At 39.4% G+C, this 19823-nt stretch overlaps 1 protein-coding gene across 13 annotated transcripts in view; it reads right to left on the reverse strand.

The window, feature by feature from the left end:
• CASK (calcium/calmodulin dependent serine protein kinase) overlaps positions 1 to 19823 on the reverse strand; it is a 358718-nt gene that overhangs the window by 81527 nt on the left and 257368 nt on the right. For all 13 annotated transcript variants that reach the window (XM_059158566.1, XM_059158573.1, XM_059158569.1 and 10 more), the window contains exon 10: positions 1938 to 2037. In XM_059158566.1, coding sequence (XP_059014549.1) covers positions 1938 to 2037 — 100 coding nt within the window. The remainder of the gene's footprint in view (positions 1 to 1937; positions 2038 to 19823) is intronic.

Genomic DNA, 19823 nt, shown 5'->3' on the forward strand with positions numbered 1-19823 from the left:
AAGAGGGAATGTGAAATTGTGAACAACTAATTCGAGAGCTTGCAGGCTACCCGCAAGACTGTGGGAAATTTCTTTTTTGTTTATAAAGCAAATGCTGCAATCAGAAACTATTTCAACTGTATCATTTACAAATTGAACTGGAAAGCAAAACAAAAAAAACCCCTGGGCGATAAAAACGTATTTAACAGAAAATAAGCATGTCTGTAACTATAGACCATTCTCTTTCCTGATAGAAAAATCCAATTCTTTAACAGAAGGGGACACTTAAGAGCTCGTTAAACTTTTGCTAGGCATAGGTACATATTAAGGGGTTAACACTAAAGATTAGGTCTGTGAAGCTATTGCAAAGACCACATGGCTCTCTAGTCCCGATTCCAAAGATGAAAACAGTATTTGATCTTGACCTACAATCTTTCAATCTATTCCAAATTTGTGACTGTATCATGTAGTCACAGTATGATATAAAACCATTACTGGATCCATTCCCTCCAGATGGGTCTACTGTAAACTGAGTGTGAGAAGAGAAGAGAGGTTTGAGCTAACCCAAATGCTACAGCGGGAGGGAACAAAATGGACTGGCAGAGGAAAAGACAGACATGGAACAGCAGGGAGCATGGGAGAACACATCTAGAAACACAACTACAGCTTTGCCTTTCATGTGGTAAGGGCTCTGGATAATCACAAAGTCAGCACAAGAGGAAACCAGCAAGACCTTCTCTTCAGAGAGTCTTTTTTCTAAGATTCCCATTTCTGATCATTTTTGGAAATCACCTTTACTCAAAAGAGGAAGATTCACATCCCAATTGGTAAAGGTCAAAATGAGGAACTACATAGCTATAGGAATGGGAAACCTGATCCTGTTCGTTTCCACAAGGTGTAATAAGCACATACGTGTATAAACAGAGAGAAGAAAGAAGCATAAACACTGATAAATGCTCATGGTTCCAAGAGGAGAGAAGCATTAGCACATCCATTCTTCCTAGACTGCTAATAGTGAACGACAAACCTCATGCTTTAGGAAGGGCCCTGGGCCTTGAGTCCCAATGGTAATACATGAATACTGACTTGGCAGCCCCAAAACTACAAAAATTAAACCAGCAGCCCAAAGTCAACCACATGGCAAATACTGAGTGACTCTAATGTGAGAAGGAAAGAAAGCTGAGGGCAGAGGACATACGATTCAGATGTAAATATGTACGTACATCAATGAAATTTAAAGAGTGTAACAGACATATACATGCATTTACATAAACATGTATATGGATACTGTGGATTTTTAACAAATGGTCCTTGAGAATACCTCACTAATAAAATGGAAATCTGAGTGTTTTATAAAATAATTTTGTGAACACTGGTGGTTTTTTTTTCCCCCCAGGAGTACCTATATACATTTCATCCAAATAGGTAACTCTTCTATGTTCTTCTCCCCCGAATGCTTGTATACATGTGTTACAGACTTTACAAAAAGTGAAGAACTTGTAAATTGTTTTGAGAGAGAAGTCACAAGATAGTTTATATCGAAAGAGAAAACTAAAAGGGTTGTCTCAAAGTCTGATCTGCTATGGCTGACATGGGGAAAATCATACAACAGAAGTTTTTTGTTAGGGTATAAGTCAATCAGAAAGATCCAAAACGAATGACCACCATATTGGATTAGATGAAGTACTATGTTGGGTCTGGAGTGGAGAAAGGGGGTAAAGTATTTCTGAGGTAAAAAGAAAAAAGTAAAATGTTTTGGAGCAGCAGGGGAAAGCAACTTCAGTAGTAAAATTAAAAGGAACTAGACACACGTGGATGGGATTTGGTTGATGACAAACTTCCTTAGAATTCCTTGGGGGGATCTAACTAGATTCATAGGAAAAGTTTATTCACAATTGCAGAGAAAGGATGAGACACCAAATGATTCACACTGGTGAATGAATGAACGGTCCAGTTACCTGAGGAGGTAGGGTCTTCGGAAAAATCTGGCAACTCTTCAGGAGGATCCCCGTAGAAGGAGTTGAATTTGTGACTTGACACAGCTGCTAGTACTGCACCCTAAAACAAAAAGATGGAAGAAAAATTAAAACAAATATGTAAATACAAAAAGGTTCAATAACAAACTAAAGGAGTATTCAGAGAGTCAAACCTATAGGAGATGACAGCTAGAAGAGGGGTAGCTTTTAAATGATTTTGGATTCCTTCAAATTAATCACATATGCATACACGAGGAGAACACTGGTGGGGCTGGGGAAGTATGTGAAACCTTTTACATCTTGAACTTAGCATGTACCACAAAATGGAATATTCTGCAGTCACTATGAAAGGATGTTGAAGGATGTTTAATAAAACAGAAAGATGCTTGTGAATTACATAAAAAAGGTTTCAAAACAATCTATGGTATGATCTCATTTTTGAAAAACAAAGATTAATACAGATATAAAAGACTGAACATATATAAAAATGCTAGCAGCATTATCTCTGGGAAGTAGGAATGAGTCCGTTCTCTTTTTTAACATCTTTTGCCCCTCCCTCTTTGTTAATAGGGCCTACGTGGTACTCTAGGACAATAATTCTCCATCAGGCCGCATAGTGGAACCAAGTACAGGCGCCTCTTAAAACAGCATACACAGCTTCCCCCGACTCCTCGTTGAGAATTACTGTACTATTGAGTGCACGACACCCCTTCAGACTGCTAGATGGAAGAATGTCAGGAACCGTGACAGTAACAAGAACAGCACTAAAAGTTATTTTGTGAAAATGTTCAGTTCTGCAAGTCTGTTAGGCGTGGGTCAAAATCTGGGTATGTTCCACGGCTCTGCCATTTTCCAGCTGCCTGATACTACTTGAGTTGATTATTTAACCTCTTGAAGTCTTTCTCAGTTGTAATGTGAAAATATTAAAACTGACATAACTTACTGTACAGGGCTGTCAAAAATCATACTGTATACGAAAGTGCTTTGCAAACCGTAAATCATTTTGGAAGTGTAAACCACCACTAGGCTTACCGATATATCACTAGAACATGAGCACAGCCTTTTGCTGGTCCAAGTAGAATTGCTCATTTAGGTAGTTAAAGTATCAAATAATTTAAGTAGTCTAAGTCTAAATTTTAAATACTGAGGGGCACCTGGGTGGTTCAGTGGCTTAAAGCCTCTGCCTTTGGCTCAGGTCATGATCCCAGGGTCCTAGGATCGAGCCTCGCATTGGGCTCTCTGCTCGGCAGGGAGCCTGCTTCCTCCTTTCTCTCTCTGCCTACTTGTGATCTGCCTGTCAAATAAATAAATAAAATCTTAAAAAAAATAAATTTTAAATACTGGACACATGGATTTTTCTGCAAAGAAAGAAAAAAATCTTTTTTTTTTTCTTTTAAGAGAGGGATGGGGCAGAGAAAATCTTAAGCAGCCTCCCTCACCAGTATGGAACCTAACATGGGCTCAGTCTCACAACCCTGAGATCATGACCTGAGCCAAAATCAAGAGATGGAGACTTAACTAATTGAGCCACCCAGATGGTACGCCCCCCCTTTTTTCAGAGAGGGAGAGAGGGGGGAAAAAGATAAATTTTTTATGTGTGTAGGCATTTATTAAATACATGAAAACATTAATAGAAGCATGTTTCCACAAGGTTCATTTTGGGGGGCCATGTTAGGGTTTCTTTCTACAAATATACATGGAAATGAATTGAACGCAGAAAGGGAAGGGAAAAAAAAATAGAGAGACATGATCTTGGTGATACTATTCCAGGCAACTTTTTAGATTTCCTTTTTTTTTTTTTTTTAAAGTCATCTCTACACCCAACGTGGGACTTGAATTCACAACCGCAAGATTGAGAGTCACATGTTCTTCCTACTGAGCCAGCCAGGTACCCCAACTTTTTAGACTTCTCGAAGTCTAGGGTTAATGCATGAGAGGTCCCTATGTGGAACATTATAGTCAGTTACTACGATGAAAAAAGAAACAGCACCGAATGTTGAGTTCTTCTTTCTATAGTAGAACCTTATTTCATTTCACATACACACGTGTTCCCTAAAAGCTGGGTGGGAATGGAATTTTTATATATCAAAAGTTTCCCACACACTGAAACTACATTTTAGAGATGCTTTAGTTTTCTTTCCAAATGAAGTTCAACTGAGTTTCTTAATATGTTGAGTTTATGTTTCAGGGCCTGTTCCAGCTACTACTGTGTTCAAAGATTTAGAAATACTTATGCCAGGAAAGCACTATTTAAAAGAGCCTTTAGAGAGGTAAATTCTTTTAAGACAATAGTAGCAAGTTCCTAATTTATGTCTTATGGTTAGCAGTTTTCTTTATTTAGTTTTCTAAACTCAGTGACTGCATGTAGTTTGAATAGTCAATGCAAAGCTATTATGTAAAACAGCAAAATGGTTCCAAAACAGTTTATGGATTTATAGAATTATAACCTTAGCGGATGAGTCATTCTAAAAGACTCATTTTACGTGTGAGGAAACTGAGGTCTGGAGAGGCTTTGCAACCTGTTAAGGTTGCTGCCAACTTAAGAGATAAAATCAAGCATAAACAGAATAGAGGTCCTCTGACTGCTCTCCCAGTTCAAGGGTTTTTACTATACCAGGTATCAGAAATCTTTTTCTGTAAAGGGCCAGATGAATATTTGAGGCCTGCAGGGAATCTGGTCTCTGTCGCAACTATTCAACTCTGCCACTGTAGCATGAAAGCAGCCACAGACAATATGCACACTGCTGTGTTCCAATAAATCTTTATATATAAAAGTAGGCTATGGGCCAGATTCGGTGCCCAGGCCATAGTGTGCCTCCTCTTGTACTAGACTATTGCTATGAAAGAGACTGGGTACAACGACATCAATATAGATTTAAAACAGGTAGTTCTTCAAACTTGTCAGTTCATCAAATCCTTCACAAAGAAGTTTTCTACCTACTTTAATTTAGATGGTATACTTTAGTAAGTTCTGAAATATAACAAACATGAATTAAGAAGACTATTCACAATCTGCTAAGACAGCAGACATTAAAGATACAATTTTTCACTAAGCAAATTAGGCAGATTCTGAATTCAAACAAAAAGAGAACTGTGGTGCCTGTGTGGTGCAGTTGGTTAAGCGTCTGACTCTTGGTTTTGGTTCAGGTCATGATCTCACAAGCGTGGGATCGAGCCCCATGTTGGGCTCTGTGCTTAGCACAGTGTCTGCTTAAGACTTTCCTTCTCCGGGTGCTCCATGCGATACATGCCCTCCTTAATACGTATTAACATGTATTGCATGGAGCACTGGGTGTGGTGCATAAACAATGAATCTTGGAACACTGAAAAAAGAAAATTTCATTAAAACAACAACAAAAAACAAAGTTTAGACCCTTAAGATCTGTGCTGGCTGACTGAACCATTAAAAAAAAAAAAAAGATATTCCTTCTCCCTCTGCCCCTACACACACACACACACACTCTCTCTCTCAAATAAGGAAATCTTTTTTTAAAAAAGAGACAGAGCTACAAGTAATAATTCTCAACTCAATCCTAACTATTGTTAATATGTCAAATATCAAAGGGAATGCTCCCAGTTAGATGATTCTGTGTCTCATTTAGGAAGTGGAAAACAAGAAAACGGTTAGCTCAGACTTCTGCTAAGTTAAACTACTCGATGCACTTAAGGAGGTAACACAGTTTTCAAGAAAGGAACAGGAGAGCGGTGCCTAGATGGCTCAGTTGGTTAAGTGTCTGCCTTCGGCTCAGGTCATGATCCTGGAGTCCTGGGATTAAGCCCTACGTTGGGCTCCCTGCTCAGTGGGGAGCCTGCTTCTCCCTCTCCCTCTGCTGCTCCCCCTGCTTGTGCTCTTCTCTGTCAAATAAATAAAATCTTAAAAAAAGAGAGAGAAATGAACAGGAGAGTGAATACAGATGAACTGCTGACTTGACGACAATAGCCAAGTCCCTTTTTGGTGCCCTAAGCTCAGAAACAAGTACCATGAAGCCTGATAGACACAAAAGCAGGGAGGTACATTTTAAAAAGTCCAAATACCAAATACAAGTTTTGAAATGACATGAAGAATAACTGGCTTTGCATCCAAATGGCAAAATAAAACAGAGTCATACTGTAATATACTGAGGGGGCAAAACCCATCACAGGGTTATACAAATACTCATGTCACGTAAGGATTTGAGAAAGGATCATTTTATTAGGGTTCAACACTGAACTCTAAGCCCTAAAAAGGGTGAAATAGAACTTGGAGAGGTTGAGGCTGAACAGAGATGACCAGAAGGCTGGATAGCCATTTCAATGTAGAAATGGTAAAGGATTTGGGTTGATTACATGTAAGAACTGGGTCCTTGATGATGATGAGGTGAGATGACTGATGACGTCTAAGCTCCTGGCATCTCCCCATAGAGTCATAGGCAGTGTTGTCATTCGGTCTAGTCAGCACAGTCAATGTGCATAGGACCTCAAATGCAGGTTTAAAACAGGGAATTTTACAACGTTAAGTCGGGATATCTGACTAAAGGAGGCTGTGCTATCTTCTCTGAAGAAGCTGAACAATAAGACTTGTTAAGTGTAGCAGATATGACTACATTTAAGAGCAACTACACAGAATAGGTATCTTAGGAATCCTTTTGGGTCTGTGTAGAAGTATTTTAATTTTTTTATTTTTAAAGATTTTATTTATTTATTTGACAGACAGAGATCACAAGTAGGCAGAGAAGCAGGCAGAGAGAGAGGAGGTTTTAACCCACTGAGTCACCCAGGCGCCCCTAGAAGTATTTTATAAAGATGGTCTTTTAATATACATAATAATGTTCAAAAGCTAGACTGCCAAACTGGGGAAGTAATACGTTCTATATTTCAGAATCAGAAATTAATAGAATTGCTTTGTAAAATTAAGAGAAAGATCAAAATCACTTCAATTATTATTTCTGGAACTGTTCATACCACAAGAACAGTTTTCACTTTTCAGAGTCATTGGTGCCTTCTGGGTAGCAGACTTGCTGCTCTGAGTAGGTAGAACCCACAACCACTGTGCTAATTACTTACCCCGTCTGTACCACTCCTTGCTACAGGAGAGGACTGTATGTAAATGCTGGCTTTCCTTAGGGTGCAAAGGTCCTCGACAAATCCCTAAGTTCATTGTTGTTGAATTAATAGAAAGGGGAAGACTGCCAAAAGGCAGCTATTAAAGCTTCCTGGTTAACCGCGCAAAAGGCGATGGTTAGGTGCAAGCATTACTCTTGGAGGTGCTAGGATTCCATGGTGCTGGACAACAGAACTTTCTGTGCTGACGGAAATGTTCTATACCTGTACTGTTTCATACAGTGGCCACTAGCCCCCATGTGGTAGTGAACACTTGATACATGGCTACTGCAACTGAGAAATCAAATGTAAAATTTTCTTTGATATTCATTAAAAATCATCACATATCGCTAGTAGCTATTGCATGTACAGTACATCTCTATAAAGTATTGGATAATGGCATTCCTGAGGTTTTTCTAGTTCTACAAAGTTCAGGAATTTGAGGGGCTGACTGGTAATTCAGAGAAGCAACAGGCTATACTTTGGCAATTTGCAAAATCGATAAAGGAAAATTATAGAAAATTATCAGAAATCTCCCTCACTTTCTCTATGTGCAGTGTAAGGAATAAATGGTTTTATCCTCTAAACTAAATTACATGGATTATACTTACCATTTCCTGAACTGAATGCAATACATTTACCCAAATACAGAATACTGCTTCTATTTTATTTATTTATTTTTTTTTGAGAGAGAGCACGCACTTGATTTGGGGGGGATTAGGAAGGGACAGAGGGAGAGAGAGAATCTTAAGCAGGTTCCATGCCCAGTGTGGAGCTTGATCTCACAACCCTGAGATCACAACCTGAGCTGAAATCAAGAGTTGGATGCTTAACCGACTGAGCCACCCAGGCACCCCTATTGCTTCTACTCTTTTTTTTCCTTTACAAAATTTCTTCGACATGCTTCACTGTAGGGAAATTTGCTTTCTAGAGGTAGAAATAATTCATGAAGTAACACGATGATTTCTGGAACAGATTCTTTGAGTCTCTTCCCTAGACAAGCTCAGATGCTGACAGACATTCCCCTAGCACTGCCCCCCACCCCCAAACCTGACTCCTGGCTTGGTAACTACAAGTAGACAGCACCCAGGGTGACAGCAGAGGTGTATCTCCTTAAGAGAAACCCCCGAGCACAAATTTTCTAGACAGCCTGGATCACAGTCTGTCTTGTGCATCTTATGTTAATATTCAACTTGAGAAAATAGGATTCTCATATCTAGTCTTATACTGAGGCCTACAGTATTTATTAAAGGAAGTATTGTTTGTAGGATTTTTTTTTAAAGGAAAGTATTAAAAGTCTAGAGCTTAGTGTAAAACAAAAAGAGGGGGAAAAACCCCAACATCTGAAATCTGGTAATCAAAATGAGAAATGCAAATTTTCTGCTGTCACTCAAAGATGTAGAACCAAATAATGAAAGAGAGGAGAAGAAAAAGAAGTGTGTGATAATTTGAATCACATGCAGGTTTCCATTAACTTTTTAAAAATCTATATGTGAAAGATAGTCTGAAAATGATGTTAATGTTAATTCTTCAAATAATTCTCCCATTAGAGATTTATCATCTCCTTTGGCCTACTGAGAGGTTACATGCCAAAACGAATGAACAAATATGGAAAGAAATACTTTCTGATTGTTGAGTATAGATATTACTGTAATGAATAATGAGCCATAATCTTGAACTTTCAAAGTAAAATGAGTGATGTTTTATATTCTGGCATACAAAAGTTCCACAAAACTTTCAGAATGAGAAAAAGGTTCAACCTCAAAAGTAAAACTCACCAAAAATACATACAAATTTACTCAAACAGGTATAAGTCTTTTGGAGGGCAGGTTGTTTATAGGGACCAAAAGTCTTCAATACACACATATACTTTGATGCCAACAATTCCACTAGCACAAAAGTTACCCTAGGAAATTAATCATAGGTATACATAGTTTTATTAATGAAAATAGACAATACAATAGTATATGGCTGTGGAAAATGGGAAGTGATCCCTGTGTCTAATAGCTGGTTAATTAAGTTATGATATATACAATATGATGGAATTTTGTGGAACCATTACCGTTTGTGCTTAAGAGTAATGACTCTCAATAAGGTGGCCATACCATAATCAACCATGAGACTTTTTTAATAAATACATGCCCCTCCAACCTCTAGCATAACTAAGACTGAGGGAGGGCTGGTCCCTTGGGTGAGCTGGGTGGTGCAGTGAGCCATGGTTACTATGGGAATGGGTCATATCCCTTAAGTGTACTGAAAAGGCAACCAGTAATGTAAGAAAAGTATTTTGTCATATGGTTAAAAAAAAAGTGGGCTATGGGAAATTTACATAAAACTAAACATTTTAAAGTGCAACTCAGGGGTGCCTGGGTGGCTCAGTGAGTTAAGCCTCTGCCTTCGGCTCAGGTCATGATCTCAGGGTCCTGGGATTGAGCCCCGCGTCAGGCTCTCTGCTCAGCAGGGACCCTGCTTCCCCTAACCTCTGCCTACCTCTCTGCCTACTTGTGCTATCTCTCTCTGTCAAATAATTAAATAAAATCTTTAAAAAAATAAAGTGCAATTCATTAGCTTTCAGTACATTCACGATGTTGTACAGCCACAGTTTCTGCCTAGTTCCAGAACATCACCTCCCCCCACCCCCAAATCCTCATAAGCATTAAGCAGTCACTACCCAGCACCTGGCAATCACCAGTATACTTTCAGTCTCTATGGATTTACAGATATTAATACCTCTATTCAAATAAATGGAATCCAATATGTGGCCTTTTTTTAAAAAAAATTTTTATTTATTTGACAGAGAGAGAGAGATCACAAGTAGGCAGAGAGGCAGGCAGAGAGAAGGGGGGGAAGCAGGCTCCCTGCTGAGCAGAGAGCCTGATGTGGGGCTCGATCCCAGGACTCTGAGATCATGACCTGAGCTGAAGGCAGAGGCTTAACCCACTGAGCCACCCAGGGGCCCTCCAATATGTGGCCTTTTATGTCTCTTTTTGCACATGGGATATCCAATTGTCCCAGCACCATTTGCTGAGAAGACTACTCATTCCCCCACTGAATTGCCTTGGCACGTTTATTGAAATCAACTAACCATAAATATAAGAGTTTATTCCTCAACTCTCAGCTGTGTCCATTGATCTACATGTCTACCCCTATCCCATACTAGTACCAGAATCCTGATACCTGTAGCCTTATAGTTGAGTTAGTATGAGTCCTCCAACTTGGTCCTTTTTTTTCAAGATTATTTTGGCTCTTCTAGGTCCTTTGCATCTCCATATGAATTTTTAGGACCCATCTGTCAATTTCTGCTTAAGAGCTTGTGTTTAATCTACAGATCAACTTGGGAAACACTGTCATCTTAATAATACTGAAACTTCCAGTCTATGAACATTAAATATCTCTCCATTAATTTAGCTTTTCTTTAATTTCTCTCAGCAATGTAAGTTTACAGGTCTTGTACTTCTTTTGTCAAATTTATACTTAAGCATTTAATTCTTTTTGATGCTACCATGAATGGAATTGTTTCTTAATTTTAAGATTATTCATTGCTCATATATAGAAATACAATTCAATTCTGTATACTGATCTTGTATCCTGTGACCTTGCTGGACTTCTTTGTTATCCCCCACCCTTTTTAAAAAAGATTTTATTTGTTTTAGAGAGAGAGAGAGAAAGAACACAAGCAGGGGGAGGAACAGAGGGCGAGGGAGCTATTCTCTAACAGACTCCATGCTGAGCGCACAGCCTGATGTGGGGCTTGATCCCAGGACCCCAGTATCATGACCTGAGCCAAAACCAAGAGCTGGACACTTAACTAAGCCACCCAGGTACCTCTGTTTGTTATTTCTATGAGTTTTTTGTGGATATCTTACAATTTTCCACATATTGGATCATGTTATCTGTAACCAATGACAGTTTTACTTTCTTTCCAATACGGTTATCTTTTGTTTTCTTTCCTGATTGTACTAGAGCCTGAGAATATGTATTTTTTAAGAGGTTCCAAGGTGATGCCAATGCTGCTGATCTGGGGACCACACTTGGAGATCCACTGCTTTAAAGAATGTCTATCTCATGATGGAAATGACACCTGATGTGCGTCATTGAAGGGAAGTAAATGTTTCTTTTTTTAAATATTAACATATAGTGTATTATTTTCCCCAGGGATACAGGTCAGCGAATCATCAGGCTTACACATTTCACAGCACTCACCATAGCACATACCCTCTCCAATGTCCATAACCACACCACCCTATCCCTATTCCCCCCCCCCCCCCCCCGCAACCCTCAGTTTGTTTTGTGAGATTAAGAGTCTCTTATGTTTGTCTCCCTCCCGATCCCATCTTGTTTCATTTTTTTCCCTCCCTACCCACCACGATACCCTGCCCTGCCTCTCAAATTCCTCATATCAGAGAGGTCGTATGATAGTTGTCTTTCTCCAATTGACTTATTTCGCTCAGCATAATACTCTTTAGTTCCATCCATGTCATTGCAGATAGCAAGATTTTGGGTTTTTGATGGCTGCATAGTATTCCATTGTGTGTGTGTGTGTGTGTGTGTGTGTGTGTATACCACATCTTCTTTATCCATTCATCTGTTGATGGACATCTAGGTTCTTTCCATAGTTTGGCTATTGTGGACATTGCTGCTATAAACATTTGGGTGCACGTGCCTCTTCAGATCACTACATTTGTATCTTTGGGGTAAATACCCAGTAGTGCGATTGCTGGGTCATAGGGTAGCTCCATTTTCAACTTTTTGAGGGACCTCCATACTGTTTTGGAAGGGAAGTAAATATTACAGTATACTACAAGTATAAGATCCTCTCTTTATAAGTGAGGGAAAATGATAATCCAAGAGATCCAAATGGTCTAAGCATAATTATATAATTACTTTGGAAGAAATACATAAACAGAGATTATCCAATGAGGTTTTTGGTGATCTATACATTATTTGTATGTATGTATGTATGTATATATGTACATATGTATGTACTTATTGATTGATTGATTGATTATAAACTCTACACCAAATGTGGAGCTTAAGCTCACGACCCCAACCTTGAATTTAGGAGTTGCATGCTCCACTGACTGAGCATATATATGCATAGAACATTTACGAATGCCACATACTATTCTAACTGCTGCAAGATATTAATTCATTGAATTCTTACAGTCCTATGAGTTAGCTATTATCATTATCCCCATCTTGTAGATAAGGGAACTGAGGCACAGAGAATTTATTTATTTAAAATATTTTATTCATTTATTTGAGAGAGAGAGCCCATGCATGCACAGGAGCAAGGGGGAAGAGCAGAGGGAGGGGGACAAGGAGACTCACACTGAGTATGGAGCCCAGTGCAGGACTTGATCTCACAACCACAAGTTCATGACCTGAGTCAAAATCAAGAGTTAGATGCTCAAATGACTGAGCCACCCAGTTGCTCTGAGGCACAGCACATTCAAACAACTGGCTTAAGATCACACATCTAGTAGGTGTCAGAGCCATGATTACTCTAGGGCAATGTAGCTCTAGGGCCCACTCCTTCCCATAATGCTGTATTCCTTCTGTTTCTTCTTGCCACAGACAATAACAATTTACTTCCTCTAAGTAACAAAAGCAATCTTCTAGTGCTTTCTGTGAACTTCCCTTTTAATCATTTCAAAGGGAGTCCAAAAAATTAGGTTATTGTCCAACATTTGAGGAGGTTAACAGTGCCTGGGTAGAAAGATGGTTACCTAGCTGTTCACTTGAAACAAAGCTGTGTGGTGGGTTCTGAGAGATAGCAAAGTTGCAGTCTTCTAGAAGCTCACAGAAGAGGCAGAATGAAGATAATGAGTTCCTTGAGGAGGGTAGGCATAACATACTTTAGCCAGGATGGCTGAATCACACAAAGGAATAAAGCCTTACCAGAAGCCAAAAAATGTCAGTGACAACCCTGCTGATGTTCCTAATTCTAGGTTGTTTGGTGGGTCTTGAAACCTTAAATAGCTCTGCAAAGGGATGTGGTAAGTTCATATGACCCCTCTCTGCTGGAACAGCTTTGTCCTGTCCAAATGAATCTTAGTCACTACTCTGGCTATTTTAGGCCTGAGTCTGATTCTGTGGAGAACTATGGCATTGGTTTCTTGTGATAGAGCAAACCTGAGCCCCATGGTAAAAGGCCTGTACTAAAAGCCCCAGACAAGGCAATGTCATAAGGGCCAAAGCAGTTTTAGAGTTAAAAAGACTAGGGAAGAGTTGAGGGAAAAAAAAAGATAATTAATGGTTTCTTAGGGGAGGAAATGAACATCAAAAGTAGCTGGCCAAATTTCACTTTGTATAAGATTATTTTTCTCTCTTGTAGGCTACATTGGTTTAGGTGTATATCAAAGATGCGGGGTTTGCCTGGGTGGCTCAGCCTCTTAAGCATCTGCCTTTGGCTCAGGTCATGATCTCAGAGTCCTGGGATCGAGTCCCTGCATTGGGCTCCTCGCTCAGCAGGAAGCCTGCTTCTCCTTCTCCCTCTGCCTGATGCTCTGCCTACTTATGCTCTCTATCTCTCTGTCAAATAAATAAATAAAATCTTTAAAACAAAAGAAAACAAAACAAAGACAGGGAAACTTCTTTGGGCACCATCTTGATATTGGCATGTCATTAATAATCATTTTTGCCAAGGACTTTTAAAGCAAATAGAGAAGAGCCAGTTTGAATCCCTGACTGCAAAAACAATTAGGGCAGAGGCTTAACTGAGAATCATTATCACCAACAATGACATGTTGCAATTTCCCTTGCTGTAGAATAGCACAGTCCAAAAGGACTTTTTACAATGATGGAGATGTCCTATATCTGTGTGGTCTGATTTGGCACCCACATTTGATTACTGAGCACTTGAAATGTGCTAGTGTGACCAGGGAACTGATCTTTCAGTTTTAATTTTCATTGATTTAAATTTAAATAGCTACATGTGGCCCCCAGCTATCACAATGGACAGTTCAGATCTATAGAATAATATTGTGGCCTAGGTTACCCCAAATTCATATAAATGTTCTTCTGAATCTAGAGTTGTATACAATTATTCATATATTTCAGGGGTTGAATAGTGAATGTTATTGCAATTTATGACCTATCCGAAAACACAAAGTTTTATAATTGGCAGGAGTCACTGGCTCAGGAAGACTACTAACCAATCAACCACTTAGAGGAGTTAAAAATTATGTTTTTAGGGGGGGAGGAGTCAAGATGGCGGAGAAGTAGCAGGCTGAGACTACTTCAGCTAGCCGGAGATCAGCTAGATAGCTTATCTAAAGATTGCAAACACCTGAAAATCCATCGGCACATCGAAAAGAAGAAGAACAGCAATTCTGGAAGCAGAAATAGAACCACTTTCTGAAAGGTAGGACCGGCGGAGAAGTGAATCCAAAGCGACGGGAAGATAGACCCCAGGGGGAGGGGCCGGCTCCAGGCAAGCGGCGGAGCAACCGCGCACAAAATCAGGACTTTTAAAAGTCTGTTCCGCTGAGGGACATCGCTCCAGAGGCTACCCGGGGCAAAGCCCACACTGGGTCAGTGTGGCCTCAGGTCCCGCAGGGTCACAGAAGGATTGGTGGTGTCTGAGTGTCGCAGAGCTTGCGGGTATTGGAACGGGAAAGCCGGCTACAGAGACAGAGCCGACAGTAAGCTCGCAGCTCGGTGTTACCTTGAACCGGTCGCAGGCTCAGTGAGCTCAGAGCGTGGCCGGAGGTCAGGCAGACGGGAGTAACTGGGCGCTGTTCTCTGAGGACGCACTGAGGAGTGCGGCCCTGGGCTCTCGGCTCCTCCGGGCCGGAGACCAGGAGGCCGCCATTTGTATTCCCGTCCTCCGGAACTCTACGGAAAGCACTCAGGGAACAAAAGCTCCTGAAAGCAAACCCAAGCGGATTACTCACCCCGGCCCCGGGTAAGGGCCATGTAATTCCGCCTGGGGCAAAGACACTTGAGAATCACTACAACAGGCCCCTCCCCCAGAAGATCAACAAGAAATCCAGCCGAGACCAAGTTCACCTACCAAGCAGTGCGGTTTCAATACCAAGGAGAGCAGCAGAATTCCAGAGGAGGAGAAAGCCAAGCACGGAACTCACAGCTGTTTCCCTGTGATTTTTTTTTAGTCTTGCAGTTAATTTAATTTTTTTCTTTTTCATTTTTTTTTTTTTTTCTTGCCTTCGGGTAAATTTTTTTTTTAACTGTTACCTTTTTCTTTTTTAATGACTTTTTACTAGTTTATCTAATATATATATTTTTTCTTTTTTATATTTTTCTTAGGTGTTTTCTTTTTTTTATTTCTTTTCTTTCTTTTTTCTTTTTTTTTTCTTTCTTCCTTTTTGAACCTCTTTTTATCCCCTTTCTCTCCCCTCACGATTTTGGATCTCTTCTAATTTGGTTAAAGCATATTTTCCTGGGGTTGTTGCCACCCTTTTAGTATTTTACTTGCCCCTTCATATACTCTTATCTGGACAAAATGACAAGACGGAAAAATTCAACACACAAAAAAGAACAAGAGGCAGTACCGAAGGCTAGGGACCTAATCAATACAGACATCGGTAATATGTCAGATCTAGAGTTCAGAATGACAATTCTCAAGGTTCTAGCCGGGCTCGAAAAAGGCATGGAAGATATTAGAGAAACCCTCTTGAAGATATAAAAGCCCCTTCTGGAGAAATAAAAGAACTAAAATCTAACCAAGTTGAAATCAAAAAAGCTATTAATGAGGTGCAATCAAAAATGGAGGCTCTCACTGCTAGGATAAATGAGGCAGAAGAAAGAATTAGTGATATAGAAGACCAAATGACAGAGAATAAAGAAGCTGAGCAAAAGAGGGACAAACAGCTACTGGACCACAAGGGGAGAATTCGAGAGATAAGTGACACCATAAGACAAAACAACATTAGAATAATTGGGATTCCAGAAGAAGAAGAAAGAGAGAGGGGAGCAGAAGGTATACTGGAGAGAATTATTGGGGAGAATTTCCCCAATATGGCAAAGGGAACGAGCATCAAAATTCAGGAGGTGCAGAGAACACCCCTCAAAATCAATAAGAATAGGCCCACACCCCGTCACCTAATAGTAAAATTTACAAGTCTCAGTGACAAAGAGAAAATCCTGAAAGCAGCCCGGGAAAAGAAGTCTGTAACATACAATGGTAAGAATATTAGATGGCAGCAGACTTATCCACAGAGACCTGGCAGGCCAGAAAGAGCTGGCATGATATTTTCAGAGCACTAAACGAGAAAAACATGCAGCCAAGAATACTATATCCAGGAGGCTATCATTGAAAATAGAAGGAGAGATAAAAATCTTCCAGGACAAACAAAAACTGAAAGAATTTGCAAATACGAAACCAGCTCTACAGGAAATATTGAAAGGGGTCCTCTAAGCAAAGAGAGAGCCTACAAGTAGTAGATCAGAAAGGAACAGAGACCATATACAGTAACAGTCACCTTACAGGCAATACAATGGCACTAAATTCATATCTCTCAATAGTTACCCTGAATGTTAATGGGCTAAATGCCCCTGTCAAAAGACACAGGGTATCAGAATGGATAAAAAAACAAAAACCTAAAGATACAAATGTAGTGATCCAAAGGGACACATGCACCCGAATGTTTATAGCAGCAATGTCCACAATAGCCAAACTATGGAAAGAACCTAGATGTCCATCAACAGATGAATGGATCAAGAAGATGTGGTATATATACACAATGGAATACTATGCAGCCATCAAAAGAAATGAAATCTTGCCATTTGCAACAACATGGATGGAACTAGAGCGTATCATGCTTAGCGAAATAAGTCAAGCAGAGAAAGACAACTATCATATGATCTCCCTGATATGAGGAAGTGGTGATGCAACATGGAGGCTTAAGTGGGTAGAAGAATAAATGAAACAAGATGGGATTGGGAGGGAGACAAACCATAAGTGACTCTTAATCTCACAAAACAAACTGAGGGTTGCCGGGGGGAGGGGGTTGGGGAGAAGGGGGTGGGATTATGGACATTGGGGAGGGTATGTGATTTGGTGAGTGCTGTGAAGTGTGTAAACCTGGTGATTCACAGACCTGGGGATAAAAATATATGTATATAAAAAATATATGTTTATAAAAAATAAAAAAAAAAAATATAAAAATAAAAGAACTGTAATTAAAAAAAAAAAAAAAAAAAAAAACAAAACAAAACCCATCTATATGTTGCCTCCAAGAAACTCATTTTAAGCCCGAAGACACCTCCAGATTTAAAGTGAGGGGGTGGAACAGAATTTACCATGCTAATGGACATCAGAAGAAAGCAGGAGTGGCAATCCTTATATCAGATCAATTAGATTTTAAGCCAAAGACTATAAAAAGAGATGAGGAAGGACACTATATCATACTCAAAGGGTCTGTCCAACAAGAAGATTTAACAATTTTAAATATCTATGCCCCCAACATGGGAGCAGCCAACTATATAAACCAATTAATAACAAAATCAAAGAAACACATCAACAATAATACAATAATAGTAGGGGACTTTAACACTCCCCTCACTGAAATGGACAGATCATCCAAGCAAAAGATCAGCAAGGAAATAAAGGCCTTAAACGACACACTGGACCAGATGGACATCACAGATATAGTCAGAACCTTTCATCCCAAAGCAACAGAATACACATTCTTCTCTAGTGCACATGGAACATTCTCCAGAATAGATCACATCCTCGGTCCTAAATCAGGACTCAACCGGTATCAAAAGATTGGGATCATTCCCTGCATATTTTCAGACCACAATGCTCTAAAGCTAGAACTCAACCACAAAAGGAAGTTTGAAAAGAACCCAAATACATGGAGACTAAACAGCATCCTTCTAAAGAATGAATGGGTCAACCGGGAAATTAAAGAAGAATTGAAAAAAAAATCATGGAAACAAATGATAATGAAAATACAGCGGTTCAAAATCTGTGGGACAGAACAAAGGCAGTCCTGAGAGGAAAATATATAGCGGTACAAGCCTTTCTCAAGAAACAAGAAAGGTCTCAGGTACACAACCTAACCCTATACCTAAAGGAGCTGGAGAAAGAACAAGAAAGAAACCCTAAGCCCAGCAGGAGAAGAGAAATCATTAAGATCAGAGCAGAAATCAATGAAATAGAAACCAAAAAAACAATAGAGCAAATCAACGAAACTAGGAGCTGGTTCTTTGAAAGAATAAATAAAATTGATAAACCCCTGGCCCGACTTATCAAAAAGAAAAGAGAAAAGACCCAAATAAATAAAATCATGAATGAAAGAGGAGAGATCACAACTAACACCAAAGAAATACAAACTATTATAAAAACATACTATGAGCAACTCTACGCCAACAAATTTGACAATCTGGAAGAAATGGATGCATTCCTAGAAACATATAAACTACCACAACTGAACCAGGAAGAAATAGAAAGCCTGAACAGACCCATAACCAGTAAGGAGATTGAAACAGTCATTAAAAATCTCCAAACAAACAAAAGCCCAGGGCCAGATGGCTTCCCGGGGGAATTCTACCAAACATTTAAAGAAGAACTAATTCCTATTCTCCTGAAACTGTTCCAAAAAATAGAAATGGAAGGAAAACTTCCAAACTCATTTTATGAGGCCAGCATCACCTTGATCCCAAAACCAGACAAGGATCCCACCATAAAAGAGAGCTATAGACCAATATCCTTGATGAACACAGATGCGAAAATACTCAACAAAATACCAGCCCATAGGTTTCAACAGTACATTAAAAAGATTATTCACCACGACCAAGTGGGATTTATTCCAGGGCTGCAAGGTTGGTTCAACATCCGCAAATCAGTCAATGTGATACAACACATCAATAAAAGAAAGAACAAGAACCATATGATACTCTCAATAGATGCTGAAAAAGCATTTGACAAAGTACAACATCCCTTCCTGATCAAAACTCTTCAAAGTGTAGGGATAGAGGGCACATACCTCAATATCATCAAAGCCATCTATGAAAAACCCACCGCAAATATCATTCTCAATGGAGAAAAACTGAAAGCTTTTCCGCTAAGATCAGGAACACGGCAGGGATGTCCATTATCACCACTGCTATTCAACATAGTACTAGAGGTCCTAGCCTCAGCAATCAGACAACAAAAGGAAATTAAAGGCATCCAAATCGGCAAAGAAGAAGTCAAATTATCACTCTTCGCAGATGATATGATACTATATGTGGAAAACCCAAAAGACTCCACTCCAAAACTGCTAGAACTTATACAGGAATTCAGTAAAGTGTCAGGATATAAAATCAATGCACAGAAATCAGTTGCATTTCTCTACACCAACAGCAAGACAGAAGAAAGAGAAATTAAGGAGTCAATCCCATTTACAATTGCATCCAAAACCATAAGATACCTAGGAATAAACCTAACCAAAGAGACACAGAATCTATACTCAGAAAACTATAAAGTACTCATGAAAGAAATTGAGGAAGACACAAAGAAATGGAAAAATGTTCCATGCTCCTGGATTGGAAGAATAAATATTGTGAAAATGTCTATGCTACCTAAAGCAATCTACAGATTTAATGCAATTCCTATCAAAGTACCATCCATCTTTTTCAAAGAAATGGAACAAATAATTCTAAAATTTATATGGAACCAGAAAAGACCTCGAATAGCCAAAGGGATATTGAAAAAGAAAGCCAACGTTGGTGGCATCACAATTCCGGACTTCAAGCTCTATTACAAAGCTGTCATCATCAAGACAGCATGGTACTGGCACAAAAACAGACACATAGATCAATGGAACAGAATAGAGA

The sequence above is a fragment of the Mustela lutreola genome, chromosome X, assembly GCF_030435805.1.
Source record: "Mustela lutreola isolate mMusLut2 chromosome X, mMusLut2.pri, whole genome shotgun sequence".
Taxonomy (NCBI): Eukaryota; Metazoa; Chordata; class Mammalia; order Carnivora; family Mustelidae; genus Mustela; species Mustela lutreola.